The 22,189-nt window shown below is 38.0% G+C and overlaps 1 protein-coding gene across 1 annotated transcript; it reads right to left on the reverse strand.

The window, feature by feature from the left end:
- Positions 1–1,968: 1,968 nt before the first annotated feature.
- On the reverse strand, positions 1,969–21,854 carry LOC127419646 (sodium/bile acid cotransporter 7). The gene is made up of 12 exons (XM_051661217.1): positions 21,626–21,854; positions 19,436–19,518; positions 19,090–19,226; positions 18,547–18,622; positions 10,997–11,035; positions 10,255–10,290; positions 9,247–9,330; positions 8,996–9,161; positions 8,618–8,669; positions 6,840–6,913; positions 2,930–3,075; positions 1,969–2,731 (listed from the first exon to the last, which is right to left on the reverse strand). The coding sequence occupies exons 1-12, from the start codon at positions 21,723–21,725 to the stop codon at positions 2,714–2,716; spliced, it is 1,011 nt and encodes a 336-aa protein (XP_051517177.1). The 5' UTR covers positions 21,726–21,854; the 3' UTR covers positions 1,969–2,713.
- Positions 21,855–22,189: the final 335 nt, after the last annotated feature.

A 22,189-nucleotide genomic window follows, 5' to 3' on the forward strand; every position in this document is an offset into this window, starting at 1 on the left:
ACGCACTCTTGAGCTGAAATAAGGAATGCTATGGAAGCCCTGAACCGCAAGGTGAAAAAACAAATTCAGTAGGTGACACATTTTTTTAGGCATCTTAGTGCCTTCCTGAGACTGTGTCCTACAATTTTTTTTTTTTTTCCTTTCTCTAAATTGTTTTTCTTCTCTCTGAATTTTTCTTTTTTCTCAAGAGGCAAAACGATATTTTTTTTCTTGCTAGCTAACAATTAGCATGTACCAACCTCTGCCACCAGGTGCCACTATTCAGCATTCAATTTTATTCTTACAAAGTGACAGAATGTCTGTTGTATTTTATCTGTTGATTTATAGTTAAAGTATAATACAACAACAAGAATGCCATGCAAATCTAAATCAAGAAAAATTTCTGACACATAAAATTCCACAATTAAATGAACCTCAGGATACATGTTTCATATGGCCTTCATTGTCAAGTGTGACATCTGGGAGTTATTTCTGATTGTTTGATGACCTTCACCACTGGGAATATCGATGCTGCTGTTGATATTGTGCTTTTTTAAATTGTGTGCTGTGTTGAACTCTTGACTGAACGAATGACATATGAAACATGCAACCTGAGGTTCGTTTAATTGTGGGAGTTTATGTATTAGAAGTCTGTCTAACATTGTTTTTTTCTTGCTATAAATTGTTCTTATTTTCTAACTATAAATCTATAAATAAACAGATAAGATACCACAGACATTCTGTCACATTGTAAGCACAAGATTTCATACTTATTGATAGTGTCACCTGGTGGCCACGGTTGGTACCACATGCTAATTGTTAGCGAGCAAGAAAACAAATTCTTATGTTGCCTCTCTGTGAGAAAAAACAAAAATTCAGAGAGTAAAACAAATAATTTCAGAGAGAGAAAAAATGTCAGAGAAAAAATTTTTTTTGGCCAGAGGCCAAAGGTAGCAATTGTAAAGGCCCTGGTACACTTCACTTTGCGCGTTCCATTCCGTCTCGTGCACAGTTCTGTGTGCACAGCTTTGAAAGTATACCTCACGCGGATGAGCACGAATGGAGGAGTTTGACTTTGTTATACGCTACAGACGTTAGTTAGAGGGCAGCACTGAGACGTGTAATTTTCAGGACATCCGCTCTGAAGGATAAAGGAGAAGAAAAACTGAGGATTCGCCATTAGAAGAAGCAAGAACATCAACAACAACAAAACGATGGAGAAAGATCTGTTGTTCGACTACTACTTGACAGTACAACCGAATTGTGCATATTGCCACCTAGTGGACTCTTCTATCTCAACAGTCGCGTTTGTCCGCGCATAGTCCGCACGGACGGAAAAATCTGTCTGCACGCGGACACTGTGCACGGACGTCTGCGGACACACCTGATGACGAAAATTACGTCACGCAAACTGTACGCGGACCGTCGCGGAACGCAGACAGGCGAAGTATACTTTAGGCTTTTGTAGAGAACGGGCAGTAACTAGCGTTTGACCAGTGTAAAAAGAGTTTTGACTCACGTAAAAGAAAGTGTGTAATAGACAAAAAAAAACAGAAAGTGCTTTCACCTTTAGGAAAAATAAAATAGGCCTATAAATTGTACTTAATAACCACAAATATAAATATGATGTACTGTCTTTCATTCTGACATCTATTGTTTAGAAACTCATCATCAGAAAAATCATAAACTTTAAGATATAGTTGGAAACAAGTGGGATTTTTTTCTATTAAAACAGTGTTCTGTAGAACGGTAAATCTCTTTCATGTTATTAAACTCCTAAATCTTCTTGTATAGTTTTTAGTATGTTCAAGCTGTAATTGATTTGGAAAGAGAAATCCATGTTTAATAAATTGTTTGGAAAATGATGGATGTATATTTGTCTATAGACCTAGTGTCATATTTTATTTGTGGCCAAAATAAATTTTTTGCCATGTTGTGGCATCATGTTTTGTATCCTGCACCATAAGAAAGAGTTTGAACAAAACCATAGTGATTTATAGGAATTTTTAACAGTATTTATTGTCTTCAGTAACGTAACTTGACACAGGAAGTGTTTCTGTTGGCGAAAGTACGGTCATCGCAGCTGACCTTTGATTGTATTTTACAAAACAGAACGGCAAAGCTCTAAAACAGAGCAAACAAATAACAGAATTTAAGTCAATAACAGAAATAAAATGGTATGTTAGGTTAAACTCGAAACTGTATATTAGCAGTGCAGAGTTTCACTTTCGTGTTTACTGCCACAAAAATAACCAAGGTTCATCATCAGTACCATTCAGATACATACAATCTTAATTTGTGCATGAAAGACAGTTGGGAGCTCTTCCTGCAAGTCTGGCTTTGCTCTAGATTTAGTTATATCAATAAAAAAACAAAAATAAAATCAATTTGAGAAGGTCTGAGTGCTGTCAAGAGTTGAAGTAAGAAAAGATTTGACACTTCATATAAAAATAAAAAATATACATTCAGGTATCCATTTAAAAAAGCTCATGGAATCATTTTAAGTTATGTGTTCATCTATAGTCCCTGTAATGAGGCAGGTATACAATTGCCTGAGGTCTCCGCAGGTTGTGATAAGGCACTTGATCCGTATCCTTCCACAGAATCAAATCTTCCCCCCTCCTGTGATCAGGACAGCAGAACGTGCCGGCACCTCTGTCTGTTTTGGTCTCGTTTTCTTCAGGTTTTATTTGGCTCAGCCAAATTTTTCACAGCTTCCAATCGACAGTGTGGTTCATATGGGCGTCAGGGTCTGTAAAGGAAGTGAATTTTGGATTAAAACAGAATTAAAAAGAGATATGGATTTCACATCATGTGAAAGTGCAAAATCAAAGACTTAAATTATATCAAAGCTGTGAAAATGAATTTAGGCAATTTATAAACAATTTGTCAGTTGATAGGAGTATAATTTGAGTATGCTCTCATCAAATGTAATCACTGAGTGTGTTACCTTTTGTCTGCCGCTCATCCATGTTTTAATTGAAGGCAGAAGAATGCTGCCCAGCAGAATCTGAGCAGGATGATAGATCAACAGAGGAACTGATATCAGAGACAGATGCTCATATCCCTCAAACACAATCTTCAGCATAGGGATACCTACACACACACACACACACACACACACACACACACACAAACAAACAAACACAGTCATTAAACCAGTGTTATCAGCAGTGCTAGGTAGCAATTTTGGCATTACAAATGCCATCCATATGCGGTAATCAATCAGACCAGTAATATTTGTGAATTAACCTCACAAAAAAAAAAAAAAAAAAAGCAAAAGTGCATTCACTTACAAAAGCAATTTGCGAAACCTTAAACTAACTTTATCGCTCTAATGCAATTGGTTCGGCATTTATGTGTGGATTACCACTCCATCTTCAGTGTAATTATAGCTGGTGTCAAGTATCAGGCCTGCATGTGCAATTTACTGCCTTCGCCTCAATAATATGTATCATGTTACCCATAAAAATGTAACTGCGATCTGATTCCAAGTATTTTAAAATGTAATTTAATCTAATAACAAGTACTACATTTTTGTAATCCAGATTACATGAAATCTGTTACTACCCAGCACTGGTTATCTGTTAGCTAAACTAGGAAACAATTTAGATGTAATTAGAACTGTGCATTGTGTCTTTAACCGAAGGTGAGGGAATTGGTTTAGTTTTGCAATAGTATAGTATAATTTTGTATAGTACGGTATCACCAAAGGTGAGGGATTAGGTTAGATTTTGCTTAAGTATAATATAGCAAGCTGTGAGGGATTAGGTTAAATTTGACTAGTATAGTATAGCCAACAGTGAGGGATTAAGTTAAATTTTACTACAGTATAGCGAACGGAGAGGGATTAGATTAAATTTTACTACAGTATAGCGAACGGAGAGGGATTAGATTAAATTTTACTACAGTATAGCGAACGGAGAGGGATTAGATTCAATTTTACTACAGTATAACGAACGGAGAGGGATTAGATTCAATTTTACTACAGTATAGCGAACGGAGAGGGATTAGATTCAATTTTACTACAGTATAGCGAACGGAGAGGGATTAGATTCAATTTTACTACAGTATAGCGAACGGAGAGGGATTAGATTCAATTTTACTACAGTATAGCGAACGGAGAGGGATTAGATTCAATTTTACTACAGTATAGCGAACGGAGAGGGATTAGATTCAATTTTACTACAGTATAGCGAACGGAGAGGGATTAGATTAAATTTTACTACAGTATAGCAAACAGAAAGGGATGAGGTTCAATTTTACTACAGTATAGCGAACAGAGAGGGATGAGGTTCAATTTTACTACAGTATAGCGAACAGAGAGGGATGAGGTTCAATTTTACTACAGTATAATGAACGGAGAGGGATGAGGTTCAATTTTACTACAGTATAGCGAACGGAGAGGGATTAGATTACATTTTACTACAGTATAGCGAACAGAGAGGGATGAGGTTCAATTTTACTACAGTATAGCAAACAGAGAGGGATGAGGTTCAATTTTGCTACAGTATAGCGAACGGAGAGGGATTAGATTACATTTTACTACAGTATAGCGAACGGAGAGGGATGAGGTTAAATTTTACTACAGTATAGCGAACATAGAGGGATGAGGTTACATTTTACTACAGTATAGCGAACATAGAGGGATGAGGTTACATTTTACTACAGTATAGCGAACATGGAGAGGGATAAGTTTACATTTTACTACAGTATAGCGAACATAGAGGGATGAGGTTACATTTTACTACAGTATAGCGAACATAGAGGGATGAGGTTACATTTTACTACAGTATAGCGAACAGAGATGGATGAGGTTACATTTTACTACAGTATAGCAAATGGAGAGGGATAAGGTTACATTTTACTACAGTATAGCGAACGGAGAGGGATAAGTTTACATTTTACTACAGTATAGTGAACAGAGATGGATGAGGTTACATTTTACTACAGTATAGCAAATGGAGAGGGATAAGGTTACATTTTACAACAGTATAGCGAACGGAGAGGGATGAGGTTACATTTTACTACAGTATAGCGAACAGAGATGGATGAGGTTACATTTTACTACAGTATAGCAAATGGAGAGGGATGAGGTTCAATTTTACTACAGTATAGCGAACGGAGAGGGATGAGGTTCAATTTTACTACAGTATAGCGAACAGAGATGGATGAGGTTACATTTTACTACAGTATAGCAAACAGAGAGGGATGAGGTTCAATTTTACTACAGTATAGCGAACAGAGATGGATGAGGTTACATTTTACTACAGTATAGCAAATGGAGAGGGATAAGGTTACATTTTACTACAGTATAGCAAATGGAGAGGGATAAGGTTACATTTTACTACAGTATAGCGAACAGAGAGGGATGAGGTTACATTTTACTACAGTATAGCGAACGGAGAGGGATTAGGTTCAATTTTACTACAGTATAGCGCAGTGGTTCTCAAACGGTGTGCCGCGGCACACTGGTGTACCATGGCAGGTGTGCCAGTGTGCCATGGAATTTGTAGAGCTCCAGCATTTGCGAGTGAAAATTAGTGCGTGGGAATTCGGACAATTATTTGGCTGCGAGTGACAGCTGATCTTACACCCAAAGTTATGAACTTATTATTGCAACCTACAATCAGAATAAAAACTCCCTGATGCATCTTGCATCATATACCAAGTACTTTTAAAAGAGGCATGTTAGTTCGTTTTGCATTCAAAGCGCCGTTTTCTCAGTCTCACACGGCTGCGAGTTTTCTCCTCTTCTCTCTTTCGCGCGCATGCATAGACCGAGAGATAGTGAAGATATACCACGTGAAGATGGTTTAAGCGGAGATTCTTGCTTGTAGGCCTATCTATCAAAATGACGGACAGTGTTTTGAATAATTAATTATTGATGGATGATGTCTTAACCTCGTGTTCAAACGCAAGTTTCTGAGAAAAATAGCAAGTCAAATAAAAATGCATGAATCCATAAAATGCGTGATACCAATAAACAGCATGTAATTGTCCTCGTCTAAATCATCATGATAAGCAAAATCTAAAAAAAATAACCATGAAATGTCACTCTAACAATAAGAGCCTCTTAGCACAACTGCGAGAGGGTGACAGCGCACCGAACCAAACATTATTCTGCTTCTAACAGAGGTGCGCATTGTAACATTATAACCATGCACTGCCAGACTGCAAAAACCTATTAAAACTGCATATCCTGTTGAAATGTTCACACTTTTTGATGAGACTACCAAGATGCTGCATGGCATTGCACTTATGCAAATTCCAGGTCAATGCAATTTCCAAAAAATAAACAAACATTGTTTTAAAATTATCATATTATTTTTATCCGTCATTATTCTTTTGCATTTTTTCCCTAAATAAAAATGTTTGCGTAGAGCCCTGATTTGTCCTTACAATCTAAATAACCTTTTTCAAATATTCCATGAAATTTGTGTAGTACATTTTATTAAAATATTTTTTTCACAGATATAATTTACCATGGTTTCAAGTCCATTTTTAATATCTGATTTGTGTTTCAGGTTTAATACAGATTATTTCACATTTATGAGGATGTATGCATCGTATTTTGAGGGAACAAAATGGTGTGCCTTGGAAATTTAATATTTACAAAGATGTGCCTTGGTACAAATAAGTTTGAGAACCACTGGTATAGCAAATGGTGAGAGATTTGGTTAGTTTTTGCTATAGTATAGTAAAGTACAGTATAGTATAGCATAGTATTGTAAACTGTAGCATAGTATAGGATAGCAAACAAAGCAGCTTTAAGGGACTACATAATGTCTTAAAATATAAAATTGCTAAAAGTCTGTAAGGGTTCGGGTGTTGTCATTAAAAATACATGTGTGTGTTACCTAAGGTGAGGGATTTATGTGTGGCACAAAACAAGATGGCCACTGAATCAGCTGCAGTGAAACCAGAGGACTTCCTACAAAACCATAAACACATAAAATATACAACTGTCACAGTAATAAAAACATTTCTAAATTAGGGCTGGGCGATATGACGATATATATATTGTGGCAATGATATAAAGTGTCAATCGATAGAGATTTTGCTATATTGTGTATATCGTGATATGTAAATATCCACGTGCAAAGTGTGAGTGTATCTATCAGTTGCCGTGCTTTATGTGAAACTGAAACCAGGCTTGAGCGGGGAATGAATTGGAGCTGGTAAAATCTGCATGCGCTGGTTTAACGGCAGATACACTAAAGGAATTATGCAGATCAGGCAACAGTGCAAACGCGCACACAAACTCATTGCTGACTGTTTGCAGTTCTGATTTTGCGGGCCGATTCTGAGCGCTCTACAGCAGAGGATGCAGCAGTCCATCGTGATCTGAGACACTCTACCGGGACAGCGTCAATGTGATCCAGCCACCTGAATCATCTCTTTTTTTTTTCTTTTTTTTCCAATTTGGAATACCCAATTCCCAATGCGCTCTAAGTCCTCGTGGTGGCGTAGTGACTCGCCTCAATCCGGGTGGCGGAGGACAAATCTCAGTTGCCTCCACGTCTGAGACCGTCAATGGGCGCATCTTATCACTTGGCTTGTTGACCGCGTTGCCACGGAGACATAGCGCGTCAACCGTGGCATCCACGCTCAACTCACCACGCCCCCCACCGAGAACGAACCACATTATAGCGACCACGAGGAGGTTACCCCATGTGACTCTACCCTCCCTAGCAACCGGGCCAATTTGGTTGCTTAGGAGACCTGGCTGGAGTCACTTAGCACACCCTGGGATTCTGAAACATCTCTTTAACATGCTGAGGTGCACTTGACTACAACGCACAAATGTACTTCTCCATTATTTGATTCATTATTGCTGATATGATCAATAGGAAAGTCAAGAAAATTAAGGGGAGCTTGATGTTAAAACAGGTGCGACATCTGTGGTGTAGGTTCACAAAAGCCGACACTTTTAATCTGCAAACTGTGTCACACGACGATAATCACTTGTGGTAATACAAACAATCTGTATTACCAACTTAAAATGAAGCACGCTAAAGAATATCATGAAAGCCAAAAGATTTGCTCCGCATTAATTCCGTCATTTATTTTTCTTTTTTTACATGAAGGGTTTAGAAATAGATTTGAAATTTTTTTTTCTGCGAGACGTTATTTTTTCTAAAATGATGTGATGATTTTTTTTTTTTGTTACTTTGCTTTGAAAAGATCTTGAGTTTCTTAAGGAATGTTTATTATTATATTGGACAACAACATGTCAGACTGAAATGTGGCATAATGTGAAATTGAGTATTCTTCGAAGGTTGATTATTTTTAACTTTGACTGTCAAATTGTAAATAAGGAGAAAATTATAAAAGAGGAAGTAGATAAAATTGTTATTTATTATGTTAACCAATTTTTATTGGTTTTCCAGTAGAAAAAAATACTATATCGCAATATATATCGTTATTGTGATATAAAATTACTCATCTCGTGATAAGATTTTGGTCATATCGCCCACCTCTACAATCTAAACACAATCATCTAGAATAACACAGGCAGAATGAATGTCTGTGTTGATCGTTCGGAAGAATGGATTAACGAACAATTAGCATAGGAGGTTGTTCTATTTGTCATCTGAGTCAGAAGGGTGTGTGTGTGTGTGTGTGTGAGACTCACCTTGTAGACAAGAAAAATATCAGAGCCATGAAGCTCAACTGAATGGAAAAAACTGAAAGAGAAAATAATAACTACACATTATTTACTGTCTTACAGTTAACATCACATATTCTACACTTTTGTGGCATTTTATTTTTTACTAATAATGTTAAATAAGGTACATATGTTAATGTTTATGTTTTTTCAGTCATAATATTGAAGATTACTGAACGATCAGTTGTTGTTTAGTTTTAATAAATGTTCTGGTGGACTGGAGAGGAAGTTTTGAGTTCTGAAACTTACAGTATGTCACACATTACTTCAAACTCTTATTTCGAAAAAAGCCAGAAAGATCCAGTTTTCCACAATATGAACCATTTAACAAACACACACACTCACTGATGAAGACGACGAGCAGCAGGCTCAGGTGGTCCAGCTCTATGTTGGGGTTGGAGAAGGTGTCACAAAAGGTGGTGTAGATGATCATGAGCAGAACCACACTGCTCACCGTCCCGAACGGAGGCTTCCGACGGTCCATACACTCTTTTAGAAACCTCCTGCACACCTACACACACACACATTTACTAAATCACCGCTGCCTGACAGGTGTCTGAAATAATATTTCTGGCCATCAAAACACACACACTCACCTGTCCAACTATGAGCGGGACGACCACCGTCATGAAGAGCTGCGAGAAGATGGAGGAGAACGGAACAGAGGACGACGAGCCCAGCTATACACACACACACACACACACACACACACATTATATCACTATTATTATTAATTTGACAAAATGGATGAACTTTCCATTTCTATTTTTTTAAACAAATGTCAGATTTCAAACATTCTATCAGACAAAGAACGTGTTTAACTTAATTTGCATTGGGCCATCTCAAGCTAAATGAATAAATAATAATGGTTGGGATATAACGGTGCCTTCTGTACAGTAACAGAGTTGTCAACAGGGTTTGAAGACTTACAGGTTATTGTGGCATTTCTAACTGTGTGCTCAAGCTCAGAGCTTCAATAAAGCTTCTTCGAAAGACAATTTAATGCAGATTTGTTTTTAGAAATATCCACAATTAAATAATCATTTGTTTACTAAACAAAATGATGGTAACAGGGTTGACAATTTATGGTCGTCCCTAACTGACTAACCTAAGAACATACAAGATAAAGTGATAAAAACATGAGACATTTACTTGTCTTTCACCGAGTTTACACACTTTGTGGATAATAATGTCATTAGTTTTTTTATTTATGGAATAGTCAATTATTTTAATAAGGACAGTTATAATTGTAAAAGGGTTGATGCATATCCTTAAAATAAAATATTAATTGGATCAAGTCATTGGATTTTTGCAGATTTATTTAAAAAGGTCTACAATAACACATAGTAAAACTAGTGCCAGGAACTCATTGTTAACGTCATTATTTACACGTTAATGAGTGATACAAAAAGCACACGACAAATCATAACTGCACGAAGTTACACCAGAGGTACAATTACTGTAAACATGACCTTAAACACATAAATAAACAATATTACACACTTGTGACATGTTTGTTGTGTGTGTGAATTTGTCAGAAAGAGTGCATTTAGAACTCAAATATAAAACTACATATTAATGCATTAAGCATGAATGTTACTCACAAACACTAGTAACAGGAAAGGAGTGACCACGATTCCCTGCAGAACAAAAAAGAACCAATCACAATCATCAGCTGAATGCAAACTTCAAATGAGCATCATTACATCTTTATTTCTGTGCTCTGCACCTTCTCTTCCTTTTACACTCACTGAGCACTTTATTAGGAACACCTGTACATCTACTTATATATGCGATTATCTTATCAGCCAAACACAATGCATAAAATCATGCAGATACGGGTCAGGTGCTTCCATTAATGTTCACATCAACCATCAGAATGGGGAAAAAATGTGATCTCCGTGATTTCAACCGCGGCATGATTGTTGGTGCCAGATGGGCTGGTTTGAGTATTTCTGTAACTGCTGATCTCCTGGGATTTTCACACACAACAGTTTCTAAAATTTACTCAGAATGGTGCCAAAAACAATAAAAACATCCAGTGAGCGGCAGTTCTGTGGACAGAAATGCGTTGTTGATGAGAGAGGTCAACAGAGAATGGCCAGACTGGTTCGAACTGACAAAGTCTACGGTAACTCAGATAACCGCTCTGTACAATTGTGGTGAGAAGTATAGCATCTCTGAATGTACAATACGTCAAACCTTGAGGCACATGCGCTACAACAGCAGAAGACCATGGCGGGCACTTTATAGCACCATAGTGTTCCTAATATAGTGCTCAGTGAGTGTATTTATCATCTCTCCCTCACTCCTGTTCTCTCTCACTCTCTGCAATATCAGACTTACCAGAAAGCTCCCAAATGCAGAATTGAAAATGGCTGCAGCCTGTAAAGAAAGAAAATAAACATATATAAATACTATTAATTGCAATGTTTTTAACTAACTGCACCACTTGTCACTTTTTTGTAAAGTCTTTGTAAAATTGAAAATGTTGTAGTGGAGTGCGTTTAAAAAGTTGTGCATTTTATGCTGGAATGTCTTGGTAAACTTGTGCCTATGTAAAATTGTGATGGAGTGTGTATGTAAAGTTGTGGATGAGTGTGTCTGTAAAATTGTGATGGAGTGTGTATGTAAAGTTGTGGACGTGTGTTTGTAGAGTTGTGATTGAGTGTGTATGTAGAGTTGTGGACGAGTGTGTATGTAAAGTTGTGGACGAGTGTGTATGTAAAATTGTGGACGAGTGTGTTTGTAGAGTTGTGATGGAGTGTGTTTGTAGAGTTGTGATGGAATGTGTATGTAAAATTGTGATGGAGTGTGTTTGTAGAGTTGTGACAGTTGTGATTGAGTGTGTTTGTAAAGTTGTGATGGAGTGTGTATGCTGAGTTGTGATGGAGTGCATTTGTAAAGTTGTGATGGAGTGTGTTTGCAGAGTTGTGATGGAGTGTGTATGTAAAGTTGTGATGGAGTGTGTATGTAAAGTTGTGATGGAGTGTGTTTGTAAAGTTGTGATGGACTGTGTATGTAAAGTTGTGGACGTGTGTTTGTAGAGTTGTGATTGAGTGTGTTTGTAGAGTTGTGATGTAGTGTGTTTGTAATGTTGTGATGTAGTGTGTTTGTAATGTTGTGGATGAGTGTGTTTGTAGAGTTGTGGATGAGTGTGTATGTAAAGTTGTGGACGAGTGTGTATGTAAAGTTGTGGACGAGTGTGTATGTAAAGTTGTGATTGAGTGTGTTTGTAGAGTTGTGATTGAGTGTGTTTGTAATGTTGTGGATGAGTGTGTTTGTAGAGTGGTGATGCAGTGTGTTTGTAGAATGGTGATGGAGTGTGTTTGTAGAGTTGTGATGGAATGTGTTTGTAGAGTTGTGCTGGAATGTGTTTGAAGAGTGGTGATGGAATGTGTTTGTAAAATTGTGATGGAGTGTGTTTGTAGAGTTGTGAGAGTTGTGATTGAGTGTGTTTGTAAAGTTGTGATGGAGTGCGTTTGTAAAGTTGTGATGGAGTGTGTTTGCAGAGTTGTGATGGAGTGTGTATGTAAAGTTGTGGACGTGTGTTTGTAGAGTTGTGATTGAGTGTGTATGTAGAGTTGTGATTGAGTGTGTATGTAGAGTTGTGATTGAGTGTGTTTGTAGAGTTGTGATGGAGAGTGTATGTAAAGTTGTGATGTAGTGTTTGTAGAGTTGTGATGTAGTGTGTTTGTAATGTTGTGATGTAGTGTGTTTGTAATGTTGTGGATGAGTGTGTTTGTAGAGTTGTGATGGAGTGTGTATGTAAAGTTGTGGACGAGTGTGTATGTAAAGTTGTGATTGAGTGTGTATGTAAAGTTGTGATTGAGTGTGTTTGTAATGTTGTGGATGAGTGTGTTTGTAGAATGGTGATGGAGTGTGTTTGTAGAGTTGTGCTGGAATGTGTTTGTAGAGTTGTGCTGGAATGTGTTTGAAGAGTTGTGATGGAGTGTGTTTGTAGAGTTGTGATGGAGTGTGTTTGTAGAGTTGTGCTGGAATGTGTTTGTAAAATTGTGATGGAGTGTGTTTGTAGAGTTGTGACAGTTGTGACTGAGTGTGTTTGTAAAGTTGTGATGGAGTGTGTATGTAAAGTTGTGATGTAGTGTGTTTGTAATGTTGTGGATGAGTGTGTTTGTAGAATTGTGATGGAGTGTGTTTGTAGAGTTGTGATGGAGAGTGTATGTAAAGTTGTGATGTAGTGTGTTTGTAATGTTGTGATGGAGTGTGTTTGTAGAGTGGTGATGCAGTGTGTTTGTAGAGTTGTGCTGGAATGTGTTTGTAGAGTGGTGATGGAGTGTTTTTGTAGAGTTGTGATGGAGAGTGTTTGTAGAGTGGTGCTGGAATGTGTTTGTAGAGTGGTGCTGGAGTGTGTTTGTAGAGTGGTGATGCAGTGTGTTTGTAGAATGGTGATGGAGAGTGTTTGTAGAGTTGTGCTGGAATGTGTTTGTAGAGTTGTGCTGGAATGTGTTTGTAGAGTGGTGATGGAGTGTGTTTGTGGAGTGGTGCTGGAGTGTGTTTGTGGAGTGGTGATGGAGTGTGTTTGTAGAGTGGTGCTGGAGTGTGTTTGTAGAGTGGTGATGGAGTGTGTTTGTGGAGTGGTGATGGAGTGTGTTTGTAGAGTGGTGCTGGAATGTGTTTGTAGAGTGGTGCTGGAGTGTGTTTGTAGAGTGGTGATGGAGTGTGTTTGTAGAGTTGTGATGGAGAGTGTTTGTAGAGTGGTGATGGAGTGTGTATGTAAAGTTATGGACATGTGTGTTTGTAGAGTTGTGATTGAGTGTGTATGTAAAGTTGTGATGGAGTGTGTTTGTAGAGTTGTGATGGAAAGTGTATGTAGAGTTGTGATTGAGTGTGTATGTAAAGTTGTGATGGAGTGTGTTTGTAGAGTTGTGATGGAAAGTGTATGTAGAGTTGTGATGGAAAGTGTATGTAGAGTTGTGATGGAAAGTGTATGTAGAGTTGTGATGGAGTGTGTTTGTAGAGTTGTGATGGAGTGTGTTTGTAGAGTTGTGATGGAGTGTGTTTGTAGAGTTGTGATGGAGTGTGTTTGTAATGTTGTGATGGAGTGTGTTTGTAGAGTTGTGATGGAGTGTGTTTGTAATGTTGTGGATGAGTGTGTATGTAGAGTTGTGATGGAATGTGTATGTAGAGTTTGATGGAGAGTGTTTGTAGAGTTGTGATGGAGTGTGTTTGTAGAATGGTGATGGAATGTGTTTGTAGAGTTGTGATGAGTGTGTTTGTAGAGTGGTGATGGAGTGTGTTTGTAGAGTTGTGATGGAGTGTGTATGTAAAGTTGTGGACATGTGTGTTTGTAAAGTTGTGGACGTGTGTTTGTAAAGTTGTGGACATGTGTGTTTGTAAAGTTGTGGACATGTGTGTTTGTAAAGTTGTGGACGTGTGTTTGTAAAGTTGTGGACATGTGAAGTTGTGGACATGTGTGTTTGTAAAGTTGTGGACATGTGTGTTTGTAGAGTGGTGATGGAGTGTGTTTGTAGAGTTGTGATGGAGTGTGTTTGTAGAGTTGTGATGGAGTGTGTTTGTAGAGTGGTGATGGAGTGTGTTTGTAGAGTTGTGATGGAGTGTGTTTGTAGAGTTGTGCTGGAATGTGTTTGTAAAATTGTGATGGAGTGTGTTTGTAGAGTTGTGACAGTTGTGACTGAGTGTGTTTGTAAAGTTGTGATGGAGTGTGTATGTAAAGTTGTGATGTAGTGTGTTTGTAATGTTGTGGATGAGTGTGTTTGTAGAATTGTGATGGAGTGTGTTTGTAGAGTTGTGATGTAGTGTGTTTGTAAAGTTGTGATGTAGTGTGTTTGTAATGTTGTGATGTAGTGTGTTTGTAATGTTGTGGATGAGTGTGTTTGTAGAGTTGTGATGGAGTGTGTTTGTAATGTTGTGATGGAGTGTGTTTGTAGAGTGGTGATGCAGTGTGTTTGTAGAGTTGTGCTGGAATGTGTTTGTAGAGTGGTGATGGAGTGTGTTTGTAGAGTGGTGCTGGAATGTGTTTGTAGAGTGGTGCTGGAGTGTGTTTGTAGAGTGGTGATGCAGTGTGTTTGTAGAATGGTGATGGAGAGTGTTTGTAGAGTTGTGCTGGAATGTGTTTGTAGAGTTGTGCTGGAATGTGTTTGTAGAGTGGTGCTGGAGTGTGTTTGTGGAGTGGTGATGGAGTGTGTTTGTAGAGTGGTGCTGGAATGTGTTTGTAGAGTGGTGCTGGAGTGTGTTTGTAGAGTGGTGATGGAGTGTGTTTGTAGAGTGGTGATGGAGTGTGTTTGTAGAGTTGTGATGGAGAGTGTTTGTAGAGTGGTGATGGAGTGTGTATGTAAAGTTATGGACATGTGTGTTTGTAGAGTTGTGATGTAGTGTTTGTAGAATTGTGATTGAGTGTGTATGTAAAGTTGTGATGGAGTGTGTTTGTAGAGTTGTGATGGAAAGTGTATGTAGAGTTGTGATTGAGTGTGTATGTAAAGTTGTGATGGAGTGTGTTTGTAGAGTTGTGATGGAAAGTGTATGTAGAGTTGTGATGGAAAGTGTATGTAGAGTTGTGATGGAAAGTGTATGTAGAGTTGTGATGGAGTGTGTTTGTAATGTTGTGATGGAGTGTGTTTGTAGAGTTGTGATGGAGTGTGTTTGTAATGTTGTGGATGAGTGTGTATGTAGAGTTGTGATGGAATGTGTATGTAGAGTTTGATGGAGAGTGTTTGTAGAGTTGTGATGGAGAGTGTTTGTAGAGTGGTGATGCAGTGTGTTTGTAGAATGGTGATGGAATGTGTTTGTAGAGTTGTGATGGAGTGTGTTTGTAGAGTTGTGATGAGTGTGTTTGTAGAGTGGTGATGAGTGTGTTTGTAGAGTTGTGATGGAGTGTGTATGTAAAGTTGTGGACATGTGTGTTTGTAAAGTTGTGGACATGTGTGTTTGTAAAGTTGTGGACATGTGAAGTTGTGGACATGTGTGTATGTAAAGTTGTGGACATGTGTGTTTGTAAAGTTGTGGACATGTGTGTTTGTAAAGTTGTGGACATGTGAAGTTGTGGACATGTGTGTTTGTAAAGTTGTGGACATGTGTGTTTGTAGAGTGGTGATGGAGTGTGTTTGTAGAGTGGTGATGGAGTGTGTTTGTAGAGTGGTGATGGAGTGTGTTTGTAGAGTGGTGATGGAGTGTGTTTGTAGAGTTGTGATGGAGTGTGTTTGTAGAGTGGTGATGGAGTGTATTTGTAGAGTGGTGATGGAGTGTGTATGTAAAGTTGTGGACATGTGTGTTTGTAGAGTTGTGATGGAGTGTGTTTGTAGAGTGGTGATGGAGTGTGTATGTAAAGTTGTGGACATGTGTGTTTGTAGAGTTGTGATTGAGTGTGTTTGTAGAGTGGTGATGGAGTGTATATGAAAAGTTGTGATGGAGTGTGTTTGTAGAGTGGTGATGGAGTGTGTATGTAAAGTTGTGATGGAGTGTGTAGAATTGTGATGGAGTGTGTATGCTGAGTTGTGGATGAGTATGTTTGTAGAGTGGTGATGGAGTGTGTTTGTAGAGTTGTGATGGAGTGTGTTTGTAGAGTGGTGATGGAGTGTGTTTGTAGAGTGGTGATGGAGTGTGTTTGTAGAGTGGTGATGGAGTGTGTTTGTAGAGTGGTGATGGAGTGTGAATGTAAAGTTGTGGACCTGTGTGTTTGTAAAGTTGTGATGGAGTGTGTATGTAAAGTTGTGGACGAGTGTGTTTGTAATGTTGTGATGTAGTGTGTATGTAAAGTTGTGGACGAGTGTGTTTGTAAAGTTGTGACAGTTGTGGATGAGTGTGTTTGTAATGTTGTGATGTAGTGTGCATGTAAAGTTGTGATGGAGAGTGTTTGTAGAGTTGTGATGGAGAGTGTTTGTAGAGTTGTGATGGAGAGTGTTTGTAGAGTTGTGATGGAGAGTGTTTGTAGAGTGGTGATGGAGTGTGTTTGTAGAGTGGTGATGGAGTGTGTTTGTAGAGTGGTGATGGAGTGTGAATGTAAAGTTGTGGACCTGTGTGTTTGTAAAGTTGTGATGGAGTGTGTATGTAAAGTTGTGGACGAGTGTGTTTGTAATGTTGTGATGTAGTGTGTATGTAAAGTTGTGGACGAGTGTGTTTGTAAAGTTGTGACAGTTGTGGATGAGTGTGTTTGTAATGTTGTGATGTAGTGTGTATGTAAAGTTGTGGACGAGTGTGTTTGTAAAGTTGTGACAGTTGTGGATGAGTGTGTTTGTAATGTTGTGATGTAGTGTGTTTGTAAAGTTGTGACAGTTGTGGACGAGTGTGTTTGTAATGTTGTGATGTAGTGTGTATGTAAAGTTGTGGACGAGTGTGTTTGTAAAGTTGTGACAGTTGTGGACGAGTGTGTTTGTAATGTTGTGATGTAGTGTGTATGTAAAGTTGTGGACGAGTGTGTTTGTAAAGTTGTGACAGTTGTGGATGAGTGTGTTTGTAATGTTGTGATGTAGTGTGCATGTAAAGTTGTGATGGAGAGTGTTTGTAGAGTTGTGATGGAGTGTGTTTGTAGAGTGGTGATGGAGTTGTGATGGAGTGTGTTTGTAGAGTGGTGATGGAGTGTGTTTGTAGAGTGGTGATGGAGTGTGTATGTAAAGTTGTGATGGAGTGTGTAGAATTGTGATGGAGTGTGTATGTAAAGTTGTGGACATGTGTGTTTGTAGAGTTGTGATGGAGTGTGTATGTAAAGTTGTGGACATGTGTGTTTGTAAAGTTGTGATGGAGTGTGTTTGTAGAGTTGTGGACGAGTGTGTTTGTAGAGTTGTGATGGAGTGTGTTTGTAAAGTTGTGGACAAGTGTGTTTGTAAAGTTGTGACAGTTGTGGATGAGTGTGTTTGTAATGTTGTGATGTAGTGTGTATGTAAAGTTGTGATGGAGAGTGTTTGTAAAGTTGTGATGGAGAGTGTTTGTAATGTTGTGATGTAGTGTGTATGTAAAGTTGTGGACGAGTGTGTTTGTAATGTTGTGATGTAGTGTGTATGTAAAGCTGCGATGGAGTGTGTTTGTAAAGTTGCGATGGTGTGTGTTTGTAAAGTTGTGGATGAGTGTGTTTGTAAAGTTGTGACAGTTGTGGATGAGTGTGTTTGTAATGTTGTGATGTAGTGTGTATGTAAAGTTGTGATGGAGAGTGTTTGTAAAGTTGTGATGGTGTGTGTTTGTAAAGTTGTGGATGAGTGTGTTTGTAAAGTTGTGATGGTGTGTGTTTGTAAAGTTGTGGATGAGTGTGTTTGTAAAGTTGTGATGGAGTGTGTTTGTAAAGTTGTGATGGAGTGTGTTTGTAAAGTTGTGGATGAGTGTGTTTGTAAAGTTGTGATGGTGTGTGTTTGTAAAGTTGTGGATGAGTGTGTTTGTAAAGTTGTGATGGAGTGTGTTTGTAAAGTTGTGATGGAGTGTGTTTGTAAAGTTGTGATGGAGTGTGTTTGTAAAGTTGTGGATGAGTGTGTTTGTAAAGTTGTGATGGTGTGTGTTTGTAAAGTTGTGGATGAGTGTGTTTGTAAAGTTGTGACAGTTGTGGATGAGTGTGTTTGTAATGTTGTGATGTAGTGTGTATGTAAAGTTGTGATGGAGTGTGTTTGTAAAGTTGTGATGGTGTGTGTTTGTAAAGTTGTGATGGTGTGTGTTTGTAAAGTTGTGGATGAGTGTGTTTGTAAAGTTGTGATGGAGTGTGTATGTAAAGTGTGTTTGTAAAGTTGTGGATGAGTGTGTTTGTAATGTGACAGTTGTGGATGAGTGTGTTTGTAAAGTTGTGATGGAGTGTGTATGTAAAGTTGTGGACGAGTGTGTTTTTAAACTTGTGACAGTGTGTTTTTAAAGTTGCGATGGAGTGTGTATGTAGTGTTTGTAAAGTTGTGATTGCTGTAGTTGTGTGTTTACAGTAAAAGTTGTTATGGTCATTTTACCTCATTTCCTCCTACAGCTTTTGTCAGAATGACGGCAGACGAGACGGGAGGAGGCATACACGCAACCGTCTGCAACCTGAAAGAGAACACACACACACACACACACACACACACACACACAAGCCTTAATGAATAATTAACACTGATTACTCTACATTTAAACCACATTAATATCCCAGTTTACCACTGTACTTACAAACTCACAAAAACACAACATTCTTGTTGCACTTTAACTTAAATACTTGACCTACACTGCTGCGTTATTTTACAGGAAGTGTTAACTGGTTGCACAATAATGATTTATAATCTCTAAAATTATGAAAACATTTAAGTCTTTTTCTTTTATAAGGTGGGTGTTTCAGGTAATTATGACAACTCTAGCAGGAATATAACCTTACGGTCTAACACAGAAAACCTCTGAGATCCTGTTACCCGACTGAACCAACCTACTGACAGAGACTCCATTCAAACTAGTGCTGAACAAGCAGAGAGAGTGTTTGTGTATGAGGAGGAGGTTTGGAAACAGAAAATACGAGTACATACCCTTTCAGAAGCCATTCGTTGATCACAGTAAGAGCCAAAACTTGGAGGAGGAGCCAAAGGGCAATGGGGAAAAATACAAGTGTAAACGTTTGGACGAAGAAATGCAACTTTACGTGCATTAATGCACTCGCTAACTCCTGAAAGAGAGAATGGGATAAATTATTTTTAAGATGGTCCAAAAAAAATCAAACATGCACACTGTTACCAATCTTATCAATTTCTTAAACATCTTGGGAGTTTTTCCTTGCTCACTGGAGGGTTTGTAAGGCACAACTCTTAGTAAAGCTGCTTTGGAACAATATGTATTGTGAAAAGCGCTACACAAATACAGTGAATTGAGTCTTACCTCTGTTTTTAAAGACAAGCCACTGTTAAAGAAAATTACAGATACTGCAACATAGGTGATTGTGATCTCTGGCCGAAGAGGACCTGAGACAAACAGAATTTAGTGACCTTGGGTAATAAATTAGAAAGAAGCCAATTTATAAACACAATACTTTTTTGTAAGGACTGATAATCAAAAAGGAAATAGGCATGGAACAATATGGTTATCTCACGATTCAGTTTGATATACAATATGAGGTTCACGATTCGATATAGTCTCGATTCAATATAATAACATATATCATGTATAATACAAAATATTACAGAAATAATGTTATTTTCTGAATTTTATTTTTGAACAAAATACACATACTTTCTCATCAAAATAAAGTTCTTTAATACACAATAATGCTCAAAGTCTAAATAATAAGAGTTGCTCATATATCTTTCTCTATAAGAAAAGATCACAAACAAATAAGCTTTCAAAAATAGTGGGCTACATTCAGGCAGATCCGGTGCAGAATAAGCAATAGAAATGAACCGAATCTGTCTTGATAAAAAAATTCATTTGTTTGTCATCATTTATAAAAATACATTTTTACTTTGTAAAAATACTAAAATTCTACATTCTGTTAATTAGTATTATATCATTAAATGGTATATATAATAATGATATGAGCTATAACTGAAATAATGTGTACAAATTACAAGTAGTTTACATTCATTTGTATCAGAAATGCTAAAAAGTTACTGTCACTTTAAGAGTTCAACGTGCATTGATTTCACAGTGTTCCGGTTCAGCGAACATCAACAGTTTCTTTAGCGCATCCATGTTGTGTGAGATTAAACTTAATATTTATTTGTACTTTTTTATCTGACTGTAAAGAACAGAAGGGATTTTAAGACACATTATTCAATGAAAGTGGAGTGCGCCTCATCTTTGATGGACACACATTACACGGAGGAAACGATCCATTTTAATCTCAAGCACTTTTCATCAAAACAAGCCGATTTTCCAGCTATTTCAGCACATACATTTCTAAAAGCTAAATTCAAGCACTTTAAGGACCTTGCGTAAACCTTGCCATACAGTGTAGAAAAAAGCACAGGAGGGGTAAAATCGAGCGATAGAGATATTATGATGATTCACGAGTCATTTCATTTATGATCACATGGACAGAAAACAATGTCGCAAATTTTGAAATATCAAGTTATGAAACAATATGGTTCGTCATTTTTTTGGATCGTGATATATCAAAATTCAATATATTGTCCCATCCCTAAAAAGCAATCAAATTTATATATAAAAGGCAATAAATTGCATTTCCCCAAAAAACTTCTTAATGTCGAAGCAATAATTAGAAATCTATCTATCTATCAAACTTGCATGCAGTAATTAATAAAAATAAGTATAAATATATGAGCACTCACATGGGGTGAACACTCTACTTATATCAGTACAGTAACCTTATAAAAGCGGTTTTATTCTACATGGAGAGGGTCCCCTCATGGGGGCGGCCATGTTAGAATCACATGACCAGCTGAACACTACTTAATCTCAGTAACCGTCCTGTTATTGGATTATTTTTTAACTTGCCTTCAAATTCTGTCTTTTTTTCTCTGATTTAACAACTGAAATCATTGCCAAACTGTTTTGTACACACATAAACAGAAAGCACACTGCTCTCAACCCAGTGAGGATTACTGAGATCCGGTGTTGCAACGTGTCACTTTACTGCCATCACAGGCACAGACACAATGACAGCTGCAGTTAACACGACAATCAATCTTTTGCCTGGACACATTTAATCACCTAGCCCACAGCACTATTCTAAAGAAGTCTATCAAGATGTCTCCTCAAATATAAAGGCTGACAGTTACTGGACTTGTCATGCAATAAAGTTTGACCCCATCCCAGACACATCCAAATGCCTTACAATGTCTTGCATAAATAATAAAACATTAAGCACACTCTTTCTAAGAGCCCAATATCAATGCATATGCACAAATATTTAAGAAAGAACAACATGACTTATTTTCTTTGCTTGGTCACATCAATGCAAAGAACCCATCCTAATGATATCCTGATGATGACAACGGCAAGAAGGCGCGTGATTACTACAAATACATCTTTATTATTTATGTATAGACTGATTTGAATGCTTTTATCGACATTAACTGTCCTGAAATGTGTCTGCGCGATCAATCTCACCTCCTTTCACCCCCACGGACGGCGCGAGTTTGGCACAGGTGATCACGAGCACTATCCCGATGATGAACCATTCTTTACGCACTCGAGCGATCAGACCCATCGCCCTTCAAACCGGATCCGACGCGACGCGCATCCAAAACCGACGAGCAGCACCGAGACAAGACTGTCTGCCGCCGCCGCTAGCACCGAGCCTCACTCCGCACTCATTTCCGGACACATCTACTATACTATACCGTAACGACTCGTGTTAGAGCGCACAAAGTACCCATGAAAGCTTTACCATGTTACGTGTTACGACAGTAAGTCACCGTTTGCGGATACCATGCAAAAGAAATAGGGAGGTCAATAAACTGACACCTACCTGCCCAAAATTGTCCATGTCTTCTCTTATAAAACAGCAATTTTATCAAAGTAAAAAATTTTATCGTTGAAGATGAGCGGACAGGTAGTCAATTCATCAAGTTATGAAGCAGTTTATTCAGCGTACTGAAGCATCTCCTCCATAGACATCCATAGACATTGTCTCCTCGCCAGTGTACCGCCCATAGAATGACACACTATACA

The sequence above is a fragment of the Myxocyprinus asiaticus genome, chromosome 29 (assembly GCF_019703515.2).
Source record: "Myxocyprinus asiaticus isolate MX2 ecotype Aquarium Trade chromosome 29, UBuf_Myxa_2, whole genome shotgun sequence".
Taxonomy (NCBI): domain Eukaryota; kingdom Metazoa; phylum Chordata; class Actinopteri; order Cypriniformes; family Catostomidae; genus Myxocyprinus; species Myxocyprinus asiaticus.

Bases quoted from the DNA above. Each gene is read 5' to 3' on its own strand.
- LOC127419646 (XM_051661217.1), bottom strand. From the start codon at position 21,725: ATGGGTCTGATCGCTCGAGTGCGTAAAGAATGGTTCATCATCGGGATA. The intron at 10,291-10,996 runs GTAAGTCTGATA...TTTGTTCTGCAG, and splicing joins CTGCATTTGGGAGCTTTCTG to GGAATCGTGGTCACTCCTTT. The intron at 6,914-8,617 runs GTGAGTCTCACA...ATGGTTTTGTAG, and splicing joins ATATTTTTCTTGTCTACAAG to GAAGTCCTCTGGTTTCACTG.